At 38.1% G+C, this 26,055-nt stretch overlaps 1 protein-coding gene across 1 annotated transcript in view; it reads right to left on the minus strand.

Annotated features, from left to right (window-relative positions):
• The window catches only part of LOC145689861 (discoidin domain-containing receptor 2-like), a 563,912-nt gene that overhangs the window by 20,215 nt on the left and 517,642 nt on the right, over window positions 1–26,055 (minus strand). Inside the window, exons 13-17 of the mRNA XM_081764129.1 lie at window positions 24,017–24,154; window positions 10,815–11,101; window positions 6,135–6,227; window positions 5,217–5,358; window positions 2,413–2,562 (exon numbers count right to left, since the gene is read on the minus strand). Of these exons, the coding sequence (XP_081620255.1) occupies window positions 2,413–2,562; window positions 5,217–5,358; window positions 6,135–6,227; window positions 10,815–11,101; window positions 24,017–24,154 (810 nt within the window). The remainder of the gene's footprint in view (window positions 1–2,412; window positions 2,563–5,216; window positions 5,359–6,134; window positions 6,228–10,814; window positions 11,102–24,016; window positions 24,155–26,055) is intronic.

Here is a 26,055-nt window from a genome sequence, read left to right on the forward strand (position 1 = left end):
TCGATGTCTTCTTGAGAGGTGATGTTGGTAATTTTAACTTTCGGGCCAAAGTCACTTGGCGAGAACTTCGTAATGAAAGCGTCTATTGCTTCTCTGGTTTCGATGATGATATGGAATCCTTCTCCATTGAGTGTTGGTCTGCCACGAAGATGTCGGCGATGTTCAGGAATGCCGTTCTTGATGTGATCGAAGAATGCGTTAGGTTCGTAAAAATGAGCAGCTAGGTTGGTAAGGACATAGTGACGAGAGGGAGGGGGTTGGGAGTCAGTAGAGTTGGTGCAGGTAGGTGTCTTGGGATCGGTGGTACAGTTAGTGTTTGTGTCTGTGGTGGTGCAACTTGTGTTCTTCTCTGTATCTGCTAGTGGGGTGCATGGAACAGGATCTGTGTTTGTGTTACTGACGGTTTTCTTCTTTGTGGATTTCTTAATACGTTTGCGAAGCACCATGATAGATGAGTTCACACACGTTCACTCTACGCGCGCTTCTTCTCGAATGAAATTGGTGACAATTGCCAAAATGAAAAATGGAACGTGGAGCGCCTGAGTTCTGCCTTTTAAGGGCTGGCAGATAGGTTGTTTGAAACAGCCAATCAGAAGCGGGGTCTCCAAGCGGATTCGGCCAATCACGCGCGGGTGCTTTCTACCGGGTCCGCGCTTCTGAACGACTACTTTTCTGGCGTGTCTTTAGCGGCAGGATTGTGTGCAGTGCTTTGTTCGGCCAAGCATGCACGTGCACACACTACTCTACAAAATAGCTAGCTAAATCACAGCACTTTCCACTGAAACTATCACTTTCACAACACTATTCAGAGTTCACAGAGTGACTTTGAGTGTTTATGGAAGTGTTTGTAATAAATTCTGGGAAAGATTGTCTTTATTTCCACTAAGTATCACACGGAACGCGAGAGCGAAAAAGCGCACTTCTTCTTGCTTCACTATCGTATCTCAGTATGTTCAATTTTGGATACATGGAACCTGTAATATTACTCGGCTATCAACAAGCTTTAACAACTGATTACGTTAAAGGATCATTATCATTACTTGGTAGGAAGTAATCGTATCACCAAATACTAGAAATTAGCTACTTGATTAAAACAAAATTAACCAATAGTGTTTAAAGCTAACAATTCGAAGGAGGGCAGGAGGGGGCAATTGCCCCCCCCAAGAGTTTGAGGAATACATATACTCTAATCTATTGCCTACTAATATACTAGTACAAAACGTGAAAGTCTTATGTCGATGATACTCTTGCCCCCCCCAAGCGAAGTCTGAAATGACGCCCCTGCTGCAGACTACTAAATATTTCTGAAAAACTAATATTTTTTCTTTTGCCCGTTTTTCGTAAGTGGAAAGAGGTAATAAAATGTAACTTACCACGATAATAGATAATGTTATTCTACACCCGAAAATAAAAATCGGAAGAATTTTCAGTGTTGCCCTCCATAGAAATTACAGTGTGACCAGAATTTGAATTACTCAAAAATCTAGGTTAAGGCAGCGACTACAAAAATGAACTCAACGGTAATTGATGACTTACCATGCTGTCTATGTTCCTTGTTTACTACTTTTTAAATAATATTTCTATTTATTTTATAAACCTTACATAAATTATTACAAAATAAATAAGTTATTACAAAATAAATAAATAAGTTATTACATAATGCGTTGTTGCCAATTTTGCACGTTTAATACCTGGATTCTAGCGTTGCAGTTCGAGAAGCGGAACTTAGCTGTGAATTGCGGTAAAGGTCGAAAACTAATTTCTCCAGTAAGTATCCAAGCAGAGTTCCAATGATTGATTCCTTTATTATCTGGCACCAGTAAACACTCGACACTACCTGGCAACGCTGCACTATCCAAGTAGTGTTTAGCATAGCACCGAGGACACCTAGTGATCCACCTTAAAAGCAAATACTCGAAATTCACTCTTGATGCAAAGGCTGATACAAAAGAGATGCGAGGCCGTAGGCCAAGCAAACGCGGTGGTCTGGAGGCGGAGCCCTCACCTAGCCAAGGGCTAGTCTCTTTATATAAAATACCATAAACATACATTTTTTTCGATTATGTTGTACTGCTTAGTTTCAGCTGAATATTAAAAAGAGAAAATTCAATAACATAGTATCTTCTTTGGTTTTGTTGCTTTTGTTTCAGATTCAGACAGACCTAAGGATTTCGTCATCTTTAAACTCTAACCCATAGCTTTAGGGGAATAGCAACTAGTAGAGTCATTAAGGGGGGAATCGCCACGACGTGCAAAAGTCACACAATGAATCTTTATAATCTTGTCCATCAATCTAGATTAATTATCTATCAATCTTGCGCCTTAATCTTAAAAGTTTTTTTAACAATCCAGAATTTGCAAAAAACGTATTTGAATTCTATAAATTAAATTACAATATGACAAAGTTCTTACCTGAAGTTCTCCTCCATAATACATATTTTCTGCATTCTCTATCACTTGTTCGTTAGACAAATTAGAATATGGCTTCTCCCTCGCTAACGTCAATACTTCCCAAACTGTAACTGCGAAAGACCAGGCACTGCTGCGACACGTATACCGATCCTAAAAATAAATAAATAAATAAATCTTTGTAAATACAACTGAAGTAATTAGAAATTTCTGACATCACTTAGAGACATTTTTTTAAATTTTGTACACTTCTTTGATAGCCTCTGCTTCTTTTGATATTCATTCACGGCCTTCCAGAGGCACACGTCTCCATTTTGAGAAACATTACACTATAAGTACCAGACTTGAAATAATATACAAGATAATATATTAATTCCGAGTTCCAAACCAATATACAGGGTGTCCTGAAAGCCCGGTCTCATAGGAAATATTGAAAATCTTGCAGATTTAGGTTACACTGAATTGAATAAGTAGAATATAGGTTACTTCAGTTAAGAACATTGGAACATTTTTTTTCCAGTTGGACGAATGTAGATGAAGTGCAGGTCATAAGTGGAATACGAGCAATGCATGAGAAAATCGAATTTGTGATTCTGTCGTTAGTTTGTAGCTCTTTAATACATTGTACAGTACACTACCACAAAAACAATCATGTTATGCAATGCTCAACAAGCTTTCCAAGCACATATCGAAAGTCACAAGAGTGAACAGGGGCAGTTATTTGAACATTAGTTACCATAATGTTTGTCAAACCTGGAACAATGGCTATAATATATAGCTATTGTAAACATAAATATCGTATTAAACACTCTCGGTGATCTACTTATAAATTTCATTATTTCTAATTCCACTTAAATACGATGTGAATAACATACAATCACTTACATATTTATTGTCTCGCAATACATTCATTCACATCTGCCAACAGTAGGAATAAAATTGCATCACATTACAAAATTTTCTTTATAGAGTATGTTATATTTTCAAATATTTTCATTTATGCCACCAACAGCTACCAGGTTATCCATAAAATGAGTATCGCCGTTCAGAGAATTCTGGAGACGTAACCACTTGACAAAATGCAATCAAACTTGGTTGGAGTGTGTTTGGGAACATGCAGAAGCGATTGGTGTAGAAAATAAAATTAGTTCCATTTTTCGCCACCAGAGGTAATTGTGGCGCTGTACAACACCAAGTAAATGCAGCGTGGAAGAAAAATGACACTAGTGATGCTAAATGATAAGAAAGGCTGTATCTACCTCTCCTGTGGGTTTCGTGGCTTTGATTACCGTATCTATTAATACACCGTGGTCTGTGGTGGATTTACGGGAGGAGTGGGGTGGGCTTTTGAGCTGAATTGTCTCTTTAAAATTCTTAGATATCTTACAAAAACGAAGTTAAATATTAGTCTTTCCTGTGCTCATAAAATGCAAGCTTCCTCCAAAATTCCAGGATAATATTAGTGTCAAACAGTGGCGTATTTACAATTTTGTTTCGGGGGGCTTTGCTAACTTTCGGGGGGGGGATTTGCCTGAAAATGTGGAAATTCTACAAGATATCTCATATACTTTACTATAGTAAGAAAGATTTCTGGGGGGCTTAAGCCCGGAAGCTTCCTCCCTAAATACGCCACTGGTGTCAAATCTCTTCTCTAGAGATAATTGTGTTTCTGTTCAGTGTTAAGTACGGTAAGTGTGCTATGGGAGACAAATGACATTATTGCTATTCAATTAAAGAAAGGCCGTAATTATGCCTCCGTGCGACTCATGGCATTGATTTGTACTCTTTATTATTAACTCCGTGGTGTAGTGATGTGTTACGGGCGATGATAGTGATGTGGGGTTCTGCCCAAAGGTAGGTGTTTGACGTGAAGGTCTCTGGGCAAGGAAAACCCATGGCGACTAGTACCGTATGAGATGAGGGCCGCGGTGGCTCAGTGGTAGAGCTTTCACCTCTGGTACTTGGGGCCAAGTGAACTTTGTGGTGGACAAACACCGTGTGCGTAGGTTTTCTCCGGGTTCTTTCGCTTCCTCCCACTTTCTTCATTCCACCAATTATTCATTTCACATCATCACCATCTCCATTAGCCCACACGGCATAACCGTGGGACGTAAAACTTAAAAGATTTCATTTCCGTATGAGATGGTGATGACGTTCTAAGGACGAGATTTACAGGTTAACATGGGATCCGACTCAAGTGTGTCTTCACCAGAAATGAACCCGGGACCCCTCGATCACAAGATAAAGAGTGTGGAAAGAAAAAAGAAAAAAAAAACCCACCAGATTACCATCAAGTCATTTCTGGCATATAGTGGTGCTCAAACCCGTATCACTGAAACACATGCAGGCGTGAGTAGGCACTTGGAGAGAGAATTACAGCCTTTCTTATCATTTAGCATCACTAGTGTCGTTTTTCTTCCACGCTGCAGTTCCTTGGCGTTGTACAGCGCCACAATTACCTCTGGTGGCGAAAATTGGGACTAATTTTGTTTTCTACACCAATCGCTTCTGCATGTTTCCAAATATACTTCTACTAAGTTTGGTTGCATTTTGTTGAGTGGTTACGTCTCCAGAGGTCTCTGAACAGCGATACTTATTTTATGACAACCTGGTATGTTCTACTTAGACCTATTCAACTAAGTATATTCTAAATTTGCAACATTACAATACTCCCAGAGACAGAACTTTTAGGACACTCTATATAAATAATGAAATATTTTATAATTTTGGAATGAAATTATAAAAGTACAATTTGAGTAAGTTAAACCGTATACCGGTTGTTTAAAATACATATTTGAATCTCGTACCATTAATATGCTCTCCCAAGGCAACCATCGGATGGGAACTGGAGGCCTTCTTCCAATTTCACTGTAGTCTTCTCGATATCTTTCATTACAAAGAGCAACATCGGCTATTTTTACTATGTTCCCTCGACCTACGAGGCAGTTTCTGCAAACAAAATAACAATAATATGATTACAGATTGCCTTAGTTACGTATTATTGTTTTCAAATCGTATTTTTCTCTATTTGCATTGTATACCACTTATAATGTAATTGCTCATTTCAGTTCATATTTTAAATTTCTTTTATTACCCTGTAAAATATTTCAATAAATTTACAATGAATTAGTTGTCTAAAGTGTTGTCAACCAGTTGTCGTTAAATTACAACAAAGCTTAACTCATAGGATATGATCAAATTGAAATATACTCTAATTGATCGGAAGTATTATTAGTTTCTTAGTTATTTCACGCTTTAGTTCATATTATCTATAGCTTTTCACTTTTCTGGGCGCGTCAGCACACTGACATTATATATAAAATATTGATTTTATCACTAAACAAAAATTGACAAGAATTTCGTTACAAATAAAAATGAAACAATAATAGTTCCATGTCATATCAGTCTGAGAGCATGCGCTACCTGACAATATGATTTCTTTTTAAGAATTTTCACTCAAATCCAATATGGCGACTTTTTAAGATGACCAGCGAGGACCATATACAGGTCCTCAAATATTTTCCCCTGTCCCATACCATCTCCAATGCCTCTTAGATCATATTTCCTGCATTGTCAAAATTTCGTATTATGATAATTCCAAAAATTTTGAACATCCTGTATATTATTTTATTCTCTACTTTGCTAAATATTACTTGTCTATTACTTTTTAAAATACTATTTATCCTTTATTTGTTAGATTACTTTTTTCTATTTGAATAACTTACCTAGCTGCCAGGTCTTTATGTACAACGTTTCTGGATTCCAAATACTTCATACCCGAAGAGATTTGCGCTGCCAGGTTAATAAGGCACCCGTAACTGAAAATAGGAAAAAAAATTGAGCAGAGTTCTAAATATACGGCAATATCTAAATACATCAATTAGAATCGATTTTCTCTAAATACAAAAAATTCTTTGTCTTTGTACCCTTTTTGTGACAATGGCTAACGAGCATGGATATTCTGCGCGTTTTCCCAGGCTCGATTCCTTTTGGGGATAGTTACGTCTTCTTTTGATATAACGAATCATCTCCCGAAGTATGTGTACATCTTTCTGCAATTCTGTTGCAAATTGTCAGGATTAGACCTTCGATTCCAAGTTGGCACCCCTGTCACCCTTACACGACGCGGAATTTTACAACATAAAAGAGGAATTTTTTTGTCTTCCTTTGATATAACGAATCATCTTTCGGAGTTTGTGCGCATCTTTCAGGTTCACCCTGTATATATATACACACACACACCATGTGTAAATCCCTGATTATTGCATGAGAACATTTACTTGTAAGACCTTCCAGTAAGTACTTCTTCAGACGGCTACCAGCTACCTTAAATATTGTTTTCTTTTCGACGCATTGCAATGAATATTTGAATATTTATAGTAAATAATTATTGCTAATAGAAATAAGAATGTATTTGTAATTTTCATGTCTTATAAGTTGGCATACTTGAGATATGCGAGAAGAACAAACTTTGCCACGTTTTGGTTCTAAATCCGTCTCCGAAAGATTTTGAAATTTTTAATTCTCCAAACCTTAAGATATTTCCCTCTCTTCATAATAGTCTGATGCTTAAGAAAGAGGTCTTTGCTTTAATTCGACAAAGGCAGGTGTAATGCTCGCAGGTTCGACTGAGAAACTTTGATTGTTGAGCCTCATAAAATCATAATTTTCTTCAGAATATGGATGCCGTCCGATCACTTGTTTCTCGAATTCTAAACATGCCTATGTGAATGTATCCCTCTCTGTCCCCATATTAGAATATCGCTTTCTCCTTCTCCTCGTCCTCCTCCTCCTCCTGTCTCTCTTAATATCGCCCGCCACGAACTCACACGGCCTAGGATCAAACTCCCGACTCTTGAAATCAGAGGTAAGCGCTCTATCATTGGGCCATTGTGATTTCCTATAGATTCGTTGCTGGTAGTAGGCTACGGATATTTAGACACTTCAAACAGGAAACATAAACCCAAAATTCAGGGCAACAGTTGCTTTCGTTTTGGAAAATTTCTATTAAACCCAAAATTCAGTGCAACAGTTGCTTCCGTTCTGGAAAATTTCTATGTCCAAAATGCTTCATGCAGTGGTCAAACAATCAGAGAACAAATGGATGATGTTCTGGCAAAAAGTTGACCAAAACCGACGTCGCCAAAAATCTAAACATCCAACGCCAGTGTTAATCATTGCGAAAGCTGGTTGAGGTTTTCTTTGCTCCCTTGGTTCTATGCAACCCACGTTACTTTATTGAATTCCTGGTTGTAGTATATTTTAGGATAAGCTTTTTCCAGACGTTGCAGGAATTATTTGATTTTTAAAAATTAATTAATTAATTATTATATTTGATCAAATATTATATACATATAAACTTTACTTGGGCATTACTTATTCGATTTGTGGAAACCACATCGAAATATGATCAACGGTTCTCGATATAATCGTCAACATGCATATATACATAAAAGTCGGTTTAAAAATAATCGAAACGATCGATATTGTGTCCAGTCGGATAGTTTGGGAGTCGTTGGGATGAATAGTGACACTTATGATGCCGTTTAAATCAAAATTCATCTCTCATGCGTATTTTAAGGCGTAGCGTGGTGATTCAAATTACTTTCCATAAACTTATATTCTTTCTGTACGAAGAACGGGGATTTCAGCTAGTCACTACTAAAACCTTACGCGGTAGAAACCTATTATCATATCGGTTTCAATATTGATTGCCATAATGTCATTGTGAACAACAGTTTATTAATAGAATCCTAAAAATAGATTGCTCAGCTCTTCTCTTATTGAAACTGATGTATATGATATAGGTAGATAGATAGATAGATAGATAAATAGAGAGAGAGAGAGAGAGAGAGAGAGATACGGCTTTCGGTTTCAATACTAAATCTATGTACGTTGAAAGTCTGTCTTAGTTTCACAAAGTGGAACGAAACCCACTTGTTTAATACCAGGCTGAAAAAAACAAAACAAAAATTAATAGGGTAGACTCTGTCTTAGGCACTCACAGCACGGTTCGCCACTGCTCATTGGCATCAAATTAATATTATTTGCTCAACTATTCCTACTCTGTAAAAAATAATACCATGGGTCATTTGACTCATTCGGATTGATTGAACTTTGAGATGACTCTTTAGGATATATGGGTACCGTATTATTTGAATAGAAATCAAGATATTGAGGGCTAATGTTTAATCTCCATGTGGCTAATAGGTTCATTCGCTTAAAATGTTCATAGTTCAATATAGTCAAAGGAAATATACATATCATTGACACATGAGATCTTAGTCATGATATAATGATACTATAAACCATGTCACAGCACAATAATAAGATAGTATTATATCAGTTTTGATCACGGTCAGAGATGGGCTTCTCTAGTTCTCTATCCTTCAAATGTGAAGGAAACAATTAAAATGGAGTAGAATTTTAATTAAGGTCGTGAGAAAACAACAATCCTTACAAATTTGTTCAATATTTCTCTTTGTTTATTTTATATTTTATTATTATTATTGCAAGTCCTACCGAGATAACAAAAAAAACTATAATTTCTTTTAACGTTTCGGTATCAAAATACTTGCATATTTATATGTCCTCCCGTCTAATGAGATCAAGAAGAAGAAGAAGAAGAAGAAAGCAATGAGTAGTCCTTCTATAAAACATTAAGATACTCTTGCATTTGTTTTTGCTCCTTTCTCTGCTGCTCGCTTTCTCATTTGCACGTACGTTCTTCTGCAGGTGTCAATGTCTGTGTGTTCGCTTACCCATGTGTTCGTCTACAGATGTGATTCACATTTGCACGTATGCTCTTCTGCTTGCTTTTTCATTTGCACATATGTTCTCCTGCAGATGCATATATTTCTGTGTGTTCGCTTACCCATGTGTTCGTCTACAGATGTGATTCACATTTGCACGTATGCTCTTCTGCTTGCTTTTTCATTTGCACATATGTTCTCCTGCAGATGCATATATTTCTGTGTGTTCGCCTACCCATGTGTTCGTCTACAGATGTGATTCACATTTGCACGTATGCTCTTCTGCTTGCTTTTTCATTTGCACATATGTTCTCCTGCAGATGCATATATTTCTGTGTGTTCGCCTACCCATGTGTTCGTCTACAGATGTGATTCACATTTGCACGTATGCTCTTCTGCTTGCTTTTTCATTTGCACATATGTTCTCCTGCAGATGCATATATTTCTGTGTGTTCGCTTACCCATGTGTTCGTCTACAGATGTGATTCACATTTGCACGTATGCTCTTCTGCTTGCTTTTTCATTTGCACATATGTTCTCCTGCAGATGCATATATTTCTGTGTGTTCGCCTACCCATGTGTTCGTCTACAGATGTGATTCACATTTGCACGTATGCTCTTCTGCTTGCTTTTTCATTTGCACATATGTTCTCCTGCAGATGCATACATTTCTGTGTGTTCGCTTACCCATGTGTTCGTCTACAGATGTGATTCACATTTGCACGTATGCTCTTCTGCTTGCTTTTTCATTTGCACATATGTTCTCCTGCAGATGCATATATTTCTGTGTGTTCGCCTACCCATGTGTTCGTCTACAGATGTGATTCACATTTGCACGTATGCTCTTCTGCTTGCTTTTTCATTTGCACATATGTTCTCCTGCAGATGCATATATTTCTGTGTGTTCGCTTACCCATGTGTTCGTCTACAGATGTGATTCACATTTGCACGTATGCTCTTCTGCTTGCTTTTTCATTTGCACATATGTTCTCCTGCAGATGCATATATTTCTGTGTGTTCGCCTACCCATGTGTTCGTCCACAGACGTGATCATCTTTTTCTTTTACTTGCTTTCTCAGTTGCACATTAGTTTCTGCTTGCTTTCTCATTTGCACTTATGTTCTTTTGCAGGTGTCCATGTCTGTAAGTGTGTTCGCCTACCCATGTGTTCGTAAACAGATGTGATCATCATATCTTTTTTCTTCTGCTTGTTTTCTCATTTGCACGTATGTTGTCTTGCATCCGTGCATCCGTATGGTATCCGTGTTTGTAAGTGTCACCTTCATGGGCTCGTCTCAGAGTTGATTATCATCTTTTTCTTGTCGATCCCAGATTTTGTCTCCGCTCTTCTGTCTTTCATCTACTTCTGCTTTCTTCAGAAAAAAAACGATAAATGAGCAGGGGAGTAGAAGAAAAGGATATAATAGGAAAAAGAACTAGATCACGAGTTTACAAATGGTCCTTCATAATGAAAGGACGATCCCAAAGTCATAATTGGAACGAGGAAATCATGAAGTTATCAATAAACGTTAACGTAGTCAAGCTTAAACATCTTGTAAACTGATTTATTTTGATTAATACTGACAAATTATTCATCTAATAACACTGTACAGTTTTAATATTATCTTAAAGACAATGCATTGCTCATCTTACCTGAGAGGTTTAACATTTGCCGGCCTCAATGCAGGATTTTTAGGGATTCTGTATTGCAGAAACTGGACCAGGTCTCCTAATTCTGGATATTCCAGCACCAGCCACCAGGGCTCTTCAGACATACAAATGCCCAAAACTTTGACTACGTGAGAATCAGAGAGGCTTGCAAGAAGTCTTGCCTCCCTCAGACTATCAGGCGTTGGCACTTTCTCAGGGTTCAAGGTCTTCACAGCTACCACATCATTTATACCAATCTCATCAAGGCCTTCTGTCTCACATATAATGATCTGCGGGACAAAAAAATAAAAAAAATGTTACGTGTGTGCTTTGAAAGGTCTCAGACAAAGTTTTAGAGCTGATTCCCTATACCAGGAGTTTCGAGTTAGCCGATGTGTGACGTATGAATGTGCTTTTACAATTTGAGAAAGTAGAGAGAAACATTTCCAATTGATGGATATATGATGTAGAAGTGCTCTTTTACAATCTGACAAAAGTAGAGAGAAACATTTTCAACTGGCCGAGTATGACGTAGGAGTACCCTTCACCACTTTAGAAAAGTAGATAGAAACATTTCCAACTCGTAGATAGAAACATTTCCAACTCCGCGTATGACATAGGAGCGCGCTTTCACAATTTGAGAAAGTAGAGATAAACATTTGCAATGGCCTACATATGACGCAGGAGTGCACTTTTATAATCTGAGAAAAATAGAGAAAAAACATTTAAAACTAGCCTATGTATGACGCAAGAGTTCGATTTTATAATCTAAAAAATAGAGAAAAATATTTCCAACTAACCTATGTATGACGAAGGAATGCGCTTTTACAATCTGAGGAAAGTAGAGAGAAACACTTGCAACTGACCAAGGCATGACGTAGGAGCTCGGTTTTACAATCTGACATCACATAAAATCAGGATATTGTGAGAGATAATATTTTAGATGGACATTGAACATCATCCGCTATCTTGATGTTAGCCATTTTGGATCATATGAAGCTATTTGTGAAGTCAGTTTCACGAAACACCTGACACAGGTAAGAAGTTATGCTTTAACTAATCCTATTAACTGACACAAAAGTTTACAATAATGTCTTCTGCAAACTCTAGCCTTATTTTGTCTGTCTACATCATCCTGCTCTTGTTTGTTAAACTGCAATGATTCTAAATGACTCACATCAAAAATATTAATTATACATTTACAACACTTTCCCCTATCCAGATCGATTATATCTACCCTACAACGATTTCGCCTATCTTAAAACATTCAACATGGTTTTAAAGTTTGAATTATAGACTTTAAAGTGGCGTAAGATGACTCAAAAGTGTTCTAAAAATTAAATAAAAAAAGATTTGATCACTGTTCCAAAAGATCGTTCATCACATGCATGATACTATAAAGGTAAACAAGAAAATTCTGTGGCTTTTTGTGGAGGTATATGTTCCATTGGCCCTCACACCGTGAGTTGAATGCGAATGGAGATAAGGCGAAGGTAAGTTGTTCGTGTGGATATATCCAACATACTACCTGGTTGTTGCAGTTCAGTTACACCGTGAACTTACGTAAGGACAGAGTGAACATGGGACCTCCACAGGGCACCATAAGGGCGCGTATGCTATACGAGTTCAAACTGGGGTCAAACGCTGCTGCAGCGGGGCGGAAGATATGCCAGGCCTTTGGTGAGGGTGCCGTGACTATGCGGACAGTGCAGCGGTGGTTTACCAAGTTTAAGGACGGTGACGAAATACTCGAAGATGCACCACGTGTCGGAAGACCAACACATGTACAAAATGAAGATCTTCAGACAGCGATTGAGGCGAACAGTGGCCAGACATGTGCGAAACTGGGACTACAATTCAGTGTGAGTGGAAAAACCACCCGGCAGCAATTCCATCAACTTGGGAAGCACTACAAGTTTAGTCGATGGGTCCCACATGATTTGACTTCAGACCAGAAGGCAACACGAGCAGACATGTGTTTCTTTGCTGCCTCGTCCGAGGAACAGTGGGTCCTGTAAGAAGCTCCACGTAAGAAGCGTCTTCATTGATTAGCAACCTATGACCCGTTTCCAAAACAATCGAAACCAGCACTGCGCGAGAAGAAATCTTCTGTGTGTTTGTTGGACTGCTCGCGGCATTGTGCATCGGCAACTGCTACCAGCTAGTCAAAGCATCAATGCAACTGTGTACTGTCAGCAGTTGAGCCGTGTTCAAGAAAACCTCAAAACTCTGGAGCCAGCACTTGTGAATCGCAAAGGGGTCCTCCTGTTACAGGACAACACTACGCCTCATGTGGCTAGGATAACTCGGGACATCATTCTAGGCCTTGGGTGGGAAACTATTCAATCCGCCATACTCCCCGGACATTGCACCGTCCGATTATCACCTGTTCAATTCCTTGGACAATCACTTTAGAGGACGCCTGTTCAAACCTAGTAAGATACAAAATGCACTTGATGCTTTCTTCCCTTTACAGACCACCAAGTTCTACCGCGATGGAATCCATGGCCTTCCAAAACGTTGTCAGAAGGTCGTCTATACTGATGGGAACTATTTTTGACATTCCATTTACGTCTTTTGTGACATATCGATGTTCGAAGGTGGTGGGTGAAAATGCAACAGAACTTTCTTGGTTACCTGTATAAAAGTAAAATTTTTCGACAGCCCAATGTATTAGGGTCATTTAGGGACATTTTGATACGTTAAGAAACAACTTGACACTACTCTGAAAGTTACGATAATTTTATTCTGCAAAAGAGATAATATTTCAGAATAATCCTTGACCTAGTCATAAAACACAAAATATTCCCGTTGAATGCAGTACTTGCAAATACAAGAACAAATAACGGAATGGTGCGGATCAGTAGATGTTGGAAGTCTTGAGGGAGAACTGGACACTTACTATGGGAGATGTCGGCACTATATAAACAATGAAATCCTTCACATCTTTGAAAACAGTGTAATTTACAAGCATAAAACGCAATGAAATACTAGATGTAAGGGTTCTACTATTTATATATGGCTTATTTGCAAATTTGCTGCAATTCAGAACAATTAAGTTGAAATGCAATAATACTGGCACAATGTAAGCTCGTTAACAACAAACTTTGTTTTCAACCTGTTTTGCAACATATCGTATTTCAATATTGCACTACGCATAATAATAAATAATCGAAAATCACAATTTAACACAATTATTTTCAGAATCCATATGCGAAGAATCCAACAGAGGCTGATTCAGGGCCGGATTTAGCATTTTGGCGCCCCTAGTCCCAATAATTTTTTCCGCCCCCTAGTCTGGTTAAAGTTACTTTCCTAAAAACATTTATTAAATAATTATATCAGGCCTGCATGTTAATTGCTTAAACACCACTCCACGATGCAATTTTATCATTGCAAGTTTTTTGAGGAATTTACTTGGTTCTGGGCTTAACAAAATACCGTTAATGTATTAACAAAAGATTGGTGAATAACTTTGGTTTTGTTCAATTTAGCCATTTCGGCAAATAAATAAAAAAAAACTCTGTAGTAAAAAAAATAAGTAAATAAGTAAAAAGACAGCCAGTTCTCCCGTGTTTGAGATCAATGTTGTAACGAAGTTGATGCATAATGTTGAAAAATAGTTTAACTTTACTAACAATTATTTGTTCCAATGAACTTCAAAATCAGAATGCTTTATTAGCCTGATTTTTTAAAATCAATTCAAAAAATATGTTAAGTTATGGCTATTTATTTTTATTTCTAGATATTTTTTTTCTCTCGGCCGTGCGCTCCCTGGGAGCTTGCGTCCATAGGCCCGGGCCTACTGGGCCTATTGGGAAATCCGGCCCTGGGCTGATTTCTTCCAAACTGAAACTGACTTTCTCATAGTCTTCTTTCACAACATTTTGCCAGGGTTCCTACAACAAAGTTGTCGTAAGATAAGTTGAAATTGTGTTTCAAACTGCGGAAGAAAGATATATTAAGGATTGACAATTTTGAGTACTGTGTAGCAGGCCTGTATCCACGGGGGGCTAAGGGGGCCGGGTCCCCCTAAAATTTTCACGGTAGGCTTGCAAATGAACTATAATATGGTTGGGTCGGGTCCCCTAACTTCTACCGGGCCCCCTCTACATTTTTAGGCTGGCTACGGGCCTGCTGTGTAGTGGGAGCATTAGAGACTTTGTTTTATACATATATCAGAATCTTTGACACATGTATTGTGCTAATCTAAAACCAAAGGTACTTTACTATTAGGCTTATACCGGACTAAATGACCCAGAAGCTGAGAAAGCGTGTTTGTTATGTAACCTAAATCTATGATGTATACACTAAGATGAATCAGACGGTAGTCCTTTTGTCTGATGACTTTCCTTGTAACAAAGGAACTATATGTCGAAATCTCCCTACAATCCTGTCGATTTATCCCCTAAATGCATTGATCAACAAAAGCTGGCAGGAGTGGTCACTGTAACAAGAAATGTGTGTCATCCTGACACACATGCATACAGAGGGCATACTCTATCATAATACCAATCCTTTCCCTCCTTTCATCAACATATATTACCGCTATACCTTATTTTTGACTTACTGAATATTTTTCATAAATAAAGCTTTCATGTACCTATTTTTAGATGCTTCTGCTTCCTTTGCAACAGGCAAAATTAACATCTCTGCATACGCAACTTGTCACTGAGAATCTACACTAACCTTCTACGTAGTGAATGTTTCTTCTGTGGTGTGTGCATGATCACTAGGGGTGGACGGTTCCTGAAAACGTAAACCGAGGTTTCGGTTTGCCACTTAAACCGGTTTGAAACGGTTAACCGAACCGAACCGTTTCCAAACCGAACCGAACCGAACCGAACTGATCCCAAACGGAACCGAACCGATCCCAAACCGAACCGAACCGAACTGATCCCAAACCGAACCGAATCGAACCCAAACCGAACCGTTCACAAACCGAACCGAACCGTTCTCAAACCGAACCGAATCATACCGTTCAGAACTGTCCGTAGAACTTTGACAAACTAAACTGTCCAAAGGCTTTGAAACTTGGTTTCGTTTACTATTGGCTAACCAAAACTTAAGCGAATTCCGTCAAAGCAAATTCACCTGTATCCACATGGAGCTGAATTTAATCTTTAACTCAGTCGTAACATACGACCAGTTAGCAGATTTGTGTATAATAAAAGAATAAAATAGCAAAGAGCCTGAAAGTACAGTATATATATATTTGTATATCTTTTGTATGTATGTAGATAGATAAAAATATCAAACAACTAGATACCACGTATGCACAAAAAAAAAATCCTGGCAATACAAGTATTTGATGGAGAAATGATCCCAATAAATTCCTTCAAATTAGAAGCATTTTATATGTCAACGGAATTAAAAAAAAAAAAAAAATCACTGGTAGTGATCAGTCTTTGAAAAAGATGAAATTCGTTGGGTTAAATTTTGACCTGTTAAGCCCCCATTCTTCAACTGCTTCAAATTCGAAAATGTTATTATTATTCTTGTTTACCTTCACTTTTAATATTCCTGCTCAAATAGCAGCTTGCATGTGTGTCTTCATTCCTCTCATTTTTCATACTTTCATTCTCACCGTCGTGATTAATGTTATAAGAAAAGCGTGATTAGCTAACCAGACTCATCATCATCAAAACGCCGAACACATATTTCAGACTTCGACCGTTTCTGAATTTGAAAACGCTCCTACGTACAATGTAAGTCAATTCTCGGCACCTTGTATATCACATCGTTAACAAATCATTATATAATTACTTTCTGTAAATAATAAGTAAAAACTTCTTGTGAGTTTTACTGAAACGTTTGGATTGCGAGCGTAGCGAGCAAGAAAATTTTTAACAAATCTATTTCTTTGCAAACCGACAACAATATTGATTTAATAGGGCGCCAATACTTTTACGGGGCACCATATCGTTTACTCATTTTCAACACTTCTTTTTCCTTATTGCTTGTTCCGCGCCCTCTTGCTACCAGCTCCCCCCCCCCGCCCGTAGCTACGGCTCTGGGTGTGGTATCTTCTCCGTCACGATGTAGGTTTTGTACATTTGCTAATCGTACGCATAATATCATTCTCTGACAGAAGAGTTGCACTAAGTTGCAATCTCGCTATCTTTGATTCTGGACAGTGAACACAATGGCGAGGAAACATCTACCATTTCCCACTTTAATTTATCTTTATTTCATCACCATACGGCCAACGAGTGTGATTACACAGGTAATGGAGGAGTACACACGTGAGAAATTGTAAAAGATCTAGGCTTAATAATAGACCAAGGGCTTAGCTGGAATAAAAACATTTCTGAACGGTGTATTAAAGCTAAGCGCATCTTACGACAGCTTTATAAATTAAAAGGCTATTTATCGCAAGAAACAAGACTATATCTCGTTAACACTCTCATTTTGTCTCTGTTCGATTACTGCGATTCAATATATGGTAGCTCTCTCTCCACTCAAAATACTGGAGCAATTAAGAAAATACAGAATTACTCTATAGGTTTCTCTCTCAATTACAGAAAGTCTCAGCATATTCTGCCGGTACTTAATGAAAACAATATCCTAACCATGTTCCGAAGACGATATCTCCGATACTGTTGTTTACTATACAAAATAAATTCACATAAAACACCACCTTACTTGCATCATAAATTAACATGTAGATCAGAAATTCACCGTTACAATACCCGAGGAAGCAATAAACTGAATATGCCCCGGCACTCTTGAAAAATAACAGAGAAGGCATTTTCAATTTCGGCAGTAAGAATCTGGAACTCCCTACCACAGTCAATCACTGACAAACCATACAATTCATTTAAATCATCACTCTAAACATTATTATTTAGAGATCAGAGACAAAGCATTGACACACATGAAAGGTTTACTACAGTATGAAATTGGACTGAAATTGGTATGAAGTTGGACTAACAGTATTGTTTTTTTTTTTTTTTTTAACATTTACATTTACATTTCTGAGTGTTTTGTTTATCCTTAGTATTATTGAATGTACCATGTTATGTTGTTGTTTGTATCTTGTATCTTAATTGTGTCTTTGTTTTTTTCTTTCTTTTCTTTGTAATGATGATAAGGGTTAGGTGGCAGAGCAGCCTCCGGCTGAACCTCGCCCGCTGAAATAAAAGAGAAATTCAATTCAATTCAATTCAATTCAAATTGGCAGACATTGATCTGGCATACGGGAAAGCGGACGGTAATGGCCGTGTGGCACAACGGTGTACAGACAACAGTTTCCTAATCTTAGAATTCCACACCACGCAACATTTTCAGGTGTAGATCGAAGATCACAAGAAACAGGATTGCTGGAAGCACACAGGCCCAATGCTAGACGAAGCAGAACCGTATGGACTGTGGCTTTTGAGGAGGAAATTCTTGCTTGAGATCAGAGAAAACCGTCCACGAGCACACGGGTAGTAACTGCTGAAATTAACACCCATCATCGGCAGGTTTGGAACATGCTTCACGAAAATCAGATGAATTCTTTCCATGTCCAAAGGGTGCATGCATTACACGCCATCCACGTAGGCGGGAGTTTGTCCAGTGGTTACGCGAATCACGCGAATCCCGCTTCATGTCTCGTGTTCTCTTCAAAGATAAAGCTATGTTTTCCCATGATGGAATGATGAACACTCACACTCAACATTTGTGGTCTGAGGCAAACCCATATGGAATGTTAAATCGTGCCCATCAGGAACAGTGTTCTGTGAATGTGTGGGCATTAATCGTTGATAATTCTCATCAGACCGTACCTACTACCACAATGCCTAACCGGATGGGAGTATTGGATGTTTTTGAAAGATATTCTGTCTGAACTACTGGAGACTATGCCACTGGCTGTTCATCGAAACATGTGGTTTATGCACAACGGTGCTCCAGCACATTTGCTGTGGAGGTGCGAAATTGTCGCAACGCATCCTTTCCAAACAAATGGACGGCAGAGGACCGGTATCTTGGCCACCTCGCTCATCCGACCTTAACCCACTTAGATTTCTTTTTCTGGGGCCATATGAAACAACTAATCTGCGCGACGCCTGTGCAGTCAGAGGAAGATTTGGTTGCTCGAATTGTTGCTGCAGCATGGAGCATTCAGGAAACGGCAGGAGTGTTTCAACGCGTTCGCAGCATCTTTCCCTTCGACGCCGCTGTAACCTTTGCATTGAAGTGGTGGGTTGAAACTTTGAACACCTTTTGCAGTGTCCGTTCTGACAACCATCCTCCTTCCATGTAAACAAAGACTCCCCTCTGTACCTTGCTCCCTACAACTACCTTCTGTATGCAGTCCCGTTATACGATTTGGATTCAGAAATATCGGCCCCTGTTACAGTACGTACAAATATCGTGAATGGAAGGAATATTTTGTTTCACACCCGTCAGTTTAGAACATTGGTTGAAAAAAAAAAACGTACTGTAGTCGCATTTGTATGATGTACTGATCGAAATGAATGTGCTAAAACAGTTATATGTATTATTATTATTATTATTATTACGCGTTATTTATTTGTCTGTAGTTCTTGTTCAATTACTGTAGTTGTAAAGGTAGATGCGTTCTCAAAAGCTTTGCGATATCATTAATATGAGCAGATCAGCAATCGGAATTTCTTTATTTTCTGTTACTTATCGGCTTGTGCCGTACGTATTTTTACATTCTAGAAACGTAAAGTTTCCAGTGAGTTCTTGTACAACGACTTTACTAGTACTTTTTGAGGAGGTATGCAACCACTCACAGTAATTTTTACTTCATCCGCCATCTTTTATCTTCGTGTATGAGTACTGACCTGCCACGTAGTATTATTTCCAGGCAGTGAAATGTCCTTTACATGTTGTTGTTCACTCAATTTACGTCATAAAATATCAAGGAATTCCCTGTGCCGCCATTGCACAAACCTGAAAACTGCAAATTTGGATAGAGCAGGTTAGGATATTTTGTCGATATCATGCCTCATCACGTCTACAATCAGTAGTTTGTACAATATTTAACTCTAAAGTTTGTTTTCCCATGCTTTCGGCAGCCTATAACACGTAAACGACACGCTTTTCGTCCTATGTGTACTGGAAGTATTTTTTTGTTTGTTTTGCTCTCAGAAATCATCCCTCTGTTTTTGTACAACGAATTTAGCGCCATACTGTGTAGCGTCATCAGAATCAATTTGACTACACTAACGCGACAAAAGTAACTGTTCTCAAAATCAGCATAAATTTTCTTGGTTACCTGATAATATTACACCACGATATATTCCACATACAGGTATAAATCATGCCTTCCCCCCCCTAGTCATTTCAAGACGAATTTAATGTTTCATTCTAAACGTAGTTTCTCCTGGAATAGCATCCACCCTTCAAGTAACTGCCACCCCTACCACGGTATCTTCTAAATCCGCCCATGCTGTAAAGTTGTCTTCCAATGGATGTTAAGAGTTTTATTCCAAAATCCAGAACATCAGTTCTCCACACAAGTACGACCCCTAAATTGTTTCTGTAATATCGAAATAATTTTAATCTGAATAAAGTTATACCGAAAAACGTAACATTCACCCTTATTATAATGTCTGGGTGGACGGTTGCTAATAATGCAAACTGCATTTCTGTCGATTTCAAATATTGAACTGAAACCGAACAAAACAGTCCTCAAAAAGGGCCCACAGTTCTTAAACCGAACCGAAACATTCTACAAACCGAACCGAACACTTTACAAACCGAACCGTTTCCAAACCGAACCGAACTGAACCGTTCCCAAACCGAACTGGACCGGTTTGAAGTCCAAACCGATTGATTCGGTTTAGACTACAAACCGAACCGAAACCGGTTAACCGGTTCTTGGAACACCCCTAATGATCACTAGCTTTGCCAGACCTTAAAAGTGTCGAGATCTCCCTAAATGACCCTACATGGACGCCAAACGAACTTATTTTTAATCATATGTATATAACTGTACAGTCCGAAAAAAAAAAAAAAAAAAAAAACTGCAACTTGAGCATGTAAGTTTATTGTAAAACTACGCCTAACAGCGCAGGAAATCAACATAACGTCTAAGTTGCACGGCTCACACCAGGGGAAACCTCGGCGTCCTCTTCTGCAATCTTATTTTGGAGCAAAAGACTTCATCGTTTCACAATAAACTTACATACTCATGTTGCAGGTATTTTGCTGCGGATTATATATACAATGACCATTCCAACAATATTTTTGGAACACATGAAAAAAGGAGTTCAAGTATACTCTTATGTAACAGAATATCTTTTATAATGTTCACTAAATCTTTACTTTGCAAGAAAACAAATACAAGCACTTCGTAAAACATGCTTTTAGGATTATAGCATAGAATTTCCAAATTTAGCTTATTGCCAAATATGTTGCTCTATGAGCCGTGTAAGGCCATCATTACAATAATTCTAATTATCATATATATATATTATTCTGTTATCATTAGGAGATTAGTTGCTTAGACTTCGTGATATACTGATTTGAAAATCGAAAAATTTCAAAATTTCATAGATATATATCGAAATATAGAAAAATCTCTTTTCTCAAAATATCGATAATAATCGAAATAGCAACCAGTAATAGTTTTGATATTCGATATTCTGGTTCTCAAAAGTATAGATTGGATTTTAGGATTTAGGATTTTAGATTTCTGGGCCTTCGGCCACCTAAGGCCATTTAGCCCTTCACGATTTAAGGGATGACGTCCCTCGGCGAGCATACGATCTGGAGAAAGGGAAGGAAGGAAACGGCCTGGGACCTATAAGTTAGGTACCATCCCGGCATTTGCTTGGTGTGAATGAGGAAAACCCAGGAAAACCTCATTCAGGGTGGCTGGCCTGAAAAGCGTGTTACACCTTTTCGACCGAGTGCCCCCACCGGGAATCGAACCTGGGACCGCTCGTACCGAAGACGAGAGCGTTACCGAAAGTATAGATTGGGTCGATCAATATATCCAAATGTCATACATCTCTAATCAAATGACAAACTGATAATCTGATACTCGCTAGGTGTCTCCGTTGTAACTAATCATCTGTTCTAACACCGTTTACCAACCAGGCTCGTATCCATCGGAGGTCTATGGGGGGAGGGCCCCCTAAATTTTTACTGCCACCCTAAAATTTTCACGGTAGGCTTGTAAATGAACTATAATATGGCTGAATTGGGCCCCGCTAACTTTTATCACCCTCCTACATTTCTGGGCTGGCTAAGGGCCTGTCACCAACTAAAGTTTCTTTCTCCTCTTCCCTCTTTTTTCTTCCACCGAATCTATTACCATATTCTTAGGGATGCCACGAAATAGTTTCTCTTCTTTTTAATTACATGAAGTAATTAGCCCTTTCTTCCTTACTATTGTTAACATTTCCTCATTCGTTATCCGCTTACTTAAGCTAATTTCCCAATTCCTCTCCATACCAACATTTGAGACAACAATTTGTTATAGCTTGCAGGTAATGTCTATGTTTCTGCCCATAGAGAACACCTCTTTGTACGAAGTATTTTACGAATGTTTTTCTTCTTTTTTAAAAAATTCAAAGGTCTGCTAATTAGGTTTATATCCCTAAACGGGCAAGTTAAAGTTACAGACATGTAAATCATTAAAAAAATCTAGATAAGTCAATCTGTTAATGGAAAACGTGAAGTAAGTTAAAGCTTCATTTAATTGCCAGTAGATGGCAATAGAACTTCTAGTAATAAAGGAAACAGGTATTGTATTTATTAGGAAGTGGTGTGATTCAAAGTTACACCACTATGTTTGACAAAGTGAGTTACACCAATATAACCTGTTCAAATACTCATTTGGGCATTCCTATCTTTGTCAGAATTTCACGTTGCAATATATGTGTTGAGCGGTCCCGGGTTCGATTCCCGGTGGAGACATTCGGTGGAAAATGTGTGAAAGTTTTTTCAGGCTAGCCATTTTGAGTGAGGTTTTCCTGGGTTTCCTTCATTCATAGGGACGAATCAAGGGCCGGGCAACCCGGGCGACTGCCCGAGGCGCCAAAACACGTCTCAAAAAGTAAATTTTATAACGTATTTTCTACTGACTTTTTGTTTTATATTCTTGTAAAGTAGCATCAGTTACGTCATCTTTTTTCATTTCACCATGGAAGAAGAGAATTTCATAGTATTTGCGGGGCTGTATCGACAAATTGAGACATGGCATGTAGAAGAAAGAGTGGAGGGGGAGTTGGTCCCGGGTATTGTATTGTTTATAGCGGGACATGTTCTTTGTGGATTCCTCCCGGGTAAGGACTAAGTATAAAATAAAATAATAATGAAAAATAATATAATTAATACTCAAATACATGATATAGGTATACTTAGTATATCTATATCATGCATTTGGGTATTAATTTTTCTTTTTGAATAATGCGTTTAAAATAATAAAATAAAATGTAAAATATAGTCTAGGACTAGAGGGGAGTCACAAGGTCACTTTGCCCGTATAAAAATTTTGTCTTGGTCCGCTCCTGTTCATTCACACCAGGGAAATGACGAGATGGTACCTAACATATAAGTCCCAAGCTGCTTCCTTCCTTACCCAATCCTTTCTTTCTTCCTCTTTCTCTAGTAGTATGATCGCCGAGGTACGTCATCAATCATACGTAACAAGCTAACATGGCTATGGATGCTGAAAGCCTGGAAATCTAATTTCTAAATCCCTTGTAGTACACAGAGAAAAATCTGTTTTCCGGACAGCGGTATATTGTACAAATATACGGAATCCTCTTGGTTACTATAGAAATCAGTACAGAGCATACGTTGTTCGTATGCTACATAGGCACTGCCCTTAAATGTTACATCATGCCGTTGCAAGATATCTGACATCTAAGAGTTTTCCGTATATAACATGCATATACTTATGTTACCTTCGTCACCTATATGTTATATACGTCAATTTGTATGTGAGATCATGACCGCCTACATTGTTTCATACGGAAAGTACATATAGATGGAACACTTATACAGAAAGTATTATAAAACATGCGTTTTCAGTTATACGTCTGTTGTACGTTAAGTCCAAAAACTATAGGAATTACGCATGTAACCTATCTTTTTAAGTACACCACCTACAATTTTATTTTCTCAGTGTACATGTGTATGCTAATAATAGAAAGAAAATACTGGAATTGTGCTTTCTAATAGAAGCCTGTCTTCTGGATAAACCTTCAGTTAATAACATGAATTTAATTAGGTCTTACCTCTCCTGCATGGCAAGTTCCCATTCTTTCTACCACCCTCAGACAACAACGGGGTATCTCAACAACCTCTGTTTCTTTACACTTATATGGATCACCCATGCTAGGGGCCAAGTTCCATCTCACAGCTGGAGGAGGCATCTGAAACAAAGAACGTATAATTATGTTTTCTTACAAAACGCAATAAATAATAGACTATCACAAAACATACTTCCTTCTGACCCAGCAGGTTTTCTTCGCAGGATTGTCTAGATTTCATGTACAAATGCATAATATTATATGCACACGTTGTGTTCATATAATAAAATGAACTTTCAAATTAATTATAAAATACTACTGGAATTTTAGAAATCTTCCGAGGAAGAATACCACCACGTTTATTTGTAATAACTGTATTGTCTCTAAATGTTTTTCACTGTATTATAGATATTTAATACTTGGTTATATTTTAACGAATACTGTACAACCTTGTTTAAAGAGTTCTGTGTATATTTTAAATAATGCATAAAGATTTAGCGGAGATAAGACTGATGCGCATGTTCTTGGCTTTTCATCGGCGTTTTAATTTTTGATGGTAACATTCTTGAAATTCTATAATTCATTCCAGTTTTATAGCTGATGAAAATGTTTCCGAAGCTCTAACTCCTCCATTTCCAGAGCTGATGACGATAATGTTTCCTAAGCTACTGTTCCCTCCATTTCCAGATGATGATTTTAACGGTTTTAAAGCTTTGATTCCAATCAAAACTGATGATGTTAATGTTTCCGAAGCATTAACTGCTTTCATTTCCAAAGTTGATAATATTAACGTTTCCAAAGTCCTAACTGCTTCCATTTCCAATGTTGATAATACTAACGTTTCCGAAGCTCTAAATGTTTCAATTTTCAAAACTGACGATGTTATTGTTTCCAAAACTGTAACTGCTTCTGCTTTGAAGGCTGATTATGCCAACGTTTCCGAAGCTCTGTTTCCATTTTAAAGCTGATGAAGTTAACGCTTCTATTTTAAAAGTTGTTATCGTTAACGTTTCCAAAGTTCTAATTCCTTCTATTTTTAATTAATGGTGATGTTGAAGTTTTTGAAGCTCTAACCATTTCCACTTTCAAAGCTCATGATGGTAACTTTTCCGAATTTCTAATTGCTTTCATTTTTACAGCAGGTATGAAACTGTGATTAGCTGTGAGAACTGTGATTACCAGTAGAGTCTGCCCTAAATAAGACTATATAAAACGGAAAAGGTAGGGGGAAAGTGGAGACCAAAGAAGTCAGCCTTTATATGCGAACGTGTACTGTGCACTAGTCGAATTTGCAATTTGTGTCAAGTACGGAAGACATCACCAGCACATGTGCTTCAAGCTTTGCGAAAATTTTGGCGATATTCAAATGAAGACGATTTGCAAGATCCAACAGGCATTCTGGAACAGTGCTATTAGCATCTCACGGATCAAGGAGTGGTGCAGAATATTTAAAGATTACGACACATCAATGAAAAGAGAGCACATACCAGTGTTGACCATACGTCCACGTAGCCTAGATTTTTCAAAATAAAAAATGACTGTTATGGAATAAGTAAGGACTTTGGATATACAGATTTGTCATATCACGATCCGAGACCTTGTGACCGAGGTCGAGGGCAAGTTGTACATTCAATTTTGACCTTGTATTTGGGTGAAGAGAATGTGAGCAAAATTCGTACCGAAGGTGCTTGCAGATAGAGCAGAAGTAACTGTGATTGAAAATCGAACAGGGCAGGTTGGACACAGCACGAAGCGACTTCAACTTCTTTAACATTATGCTTACTGGTGATCAGACGTGGGTTTATGACTACAACCCAGAAACAAATTTGCAATCATTACAATGAAAACATCCGAGTTCAGAAAAAGTACAGCATTCCGCAACAATGTGAGGGAGCTGTTGACCGTTTTCTTCGACGTTGTGGAGTAGCGGTTCACAAGAGATAGCATTACCAAGGAACACTACCAAGAGGTCCTTCATACCCTTCGTAAAATGCCCGAGACACACCGGATTTGTGGGAAGCGAA

This window comes from Thermobia domestica, chromosome 7, assembly GCF_964235325.1.
Source record: "Thermobia domestica chromosome 7, izTheDome1.hap1.1, whole genome shotgun sequence".
NCBI classification, from domain to species: domain Eukaryota; kingdom Metazoa; phylum Arthropoda; class Insecta; order Zygentoma; family Lepismatidae; genus Thermobia; species Thermobia domestica.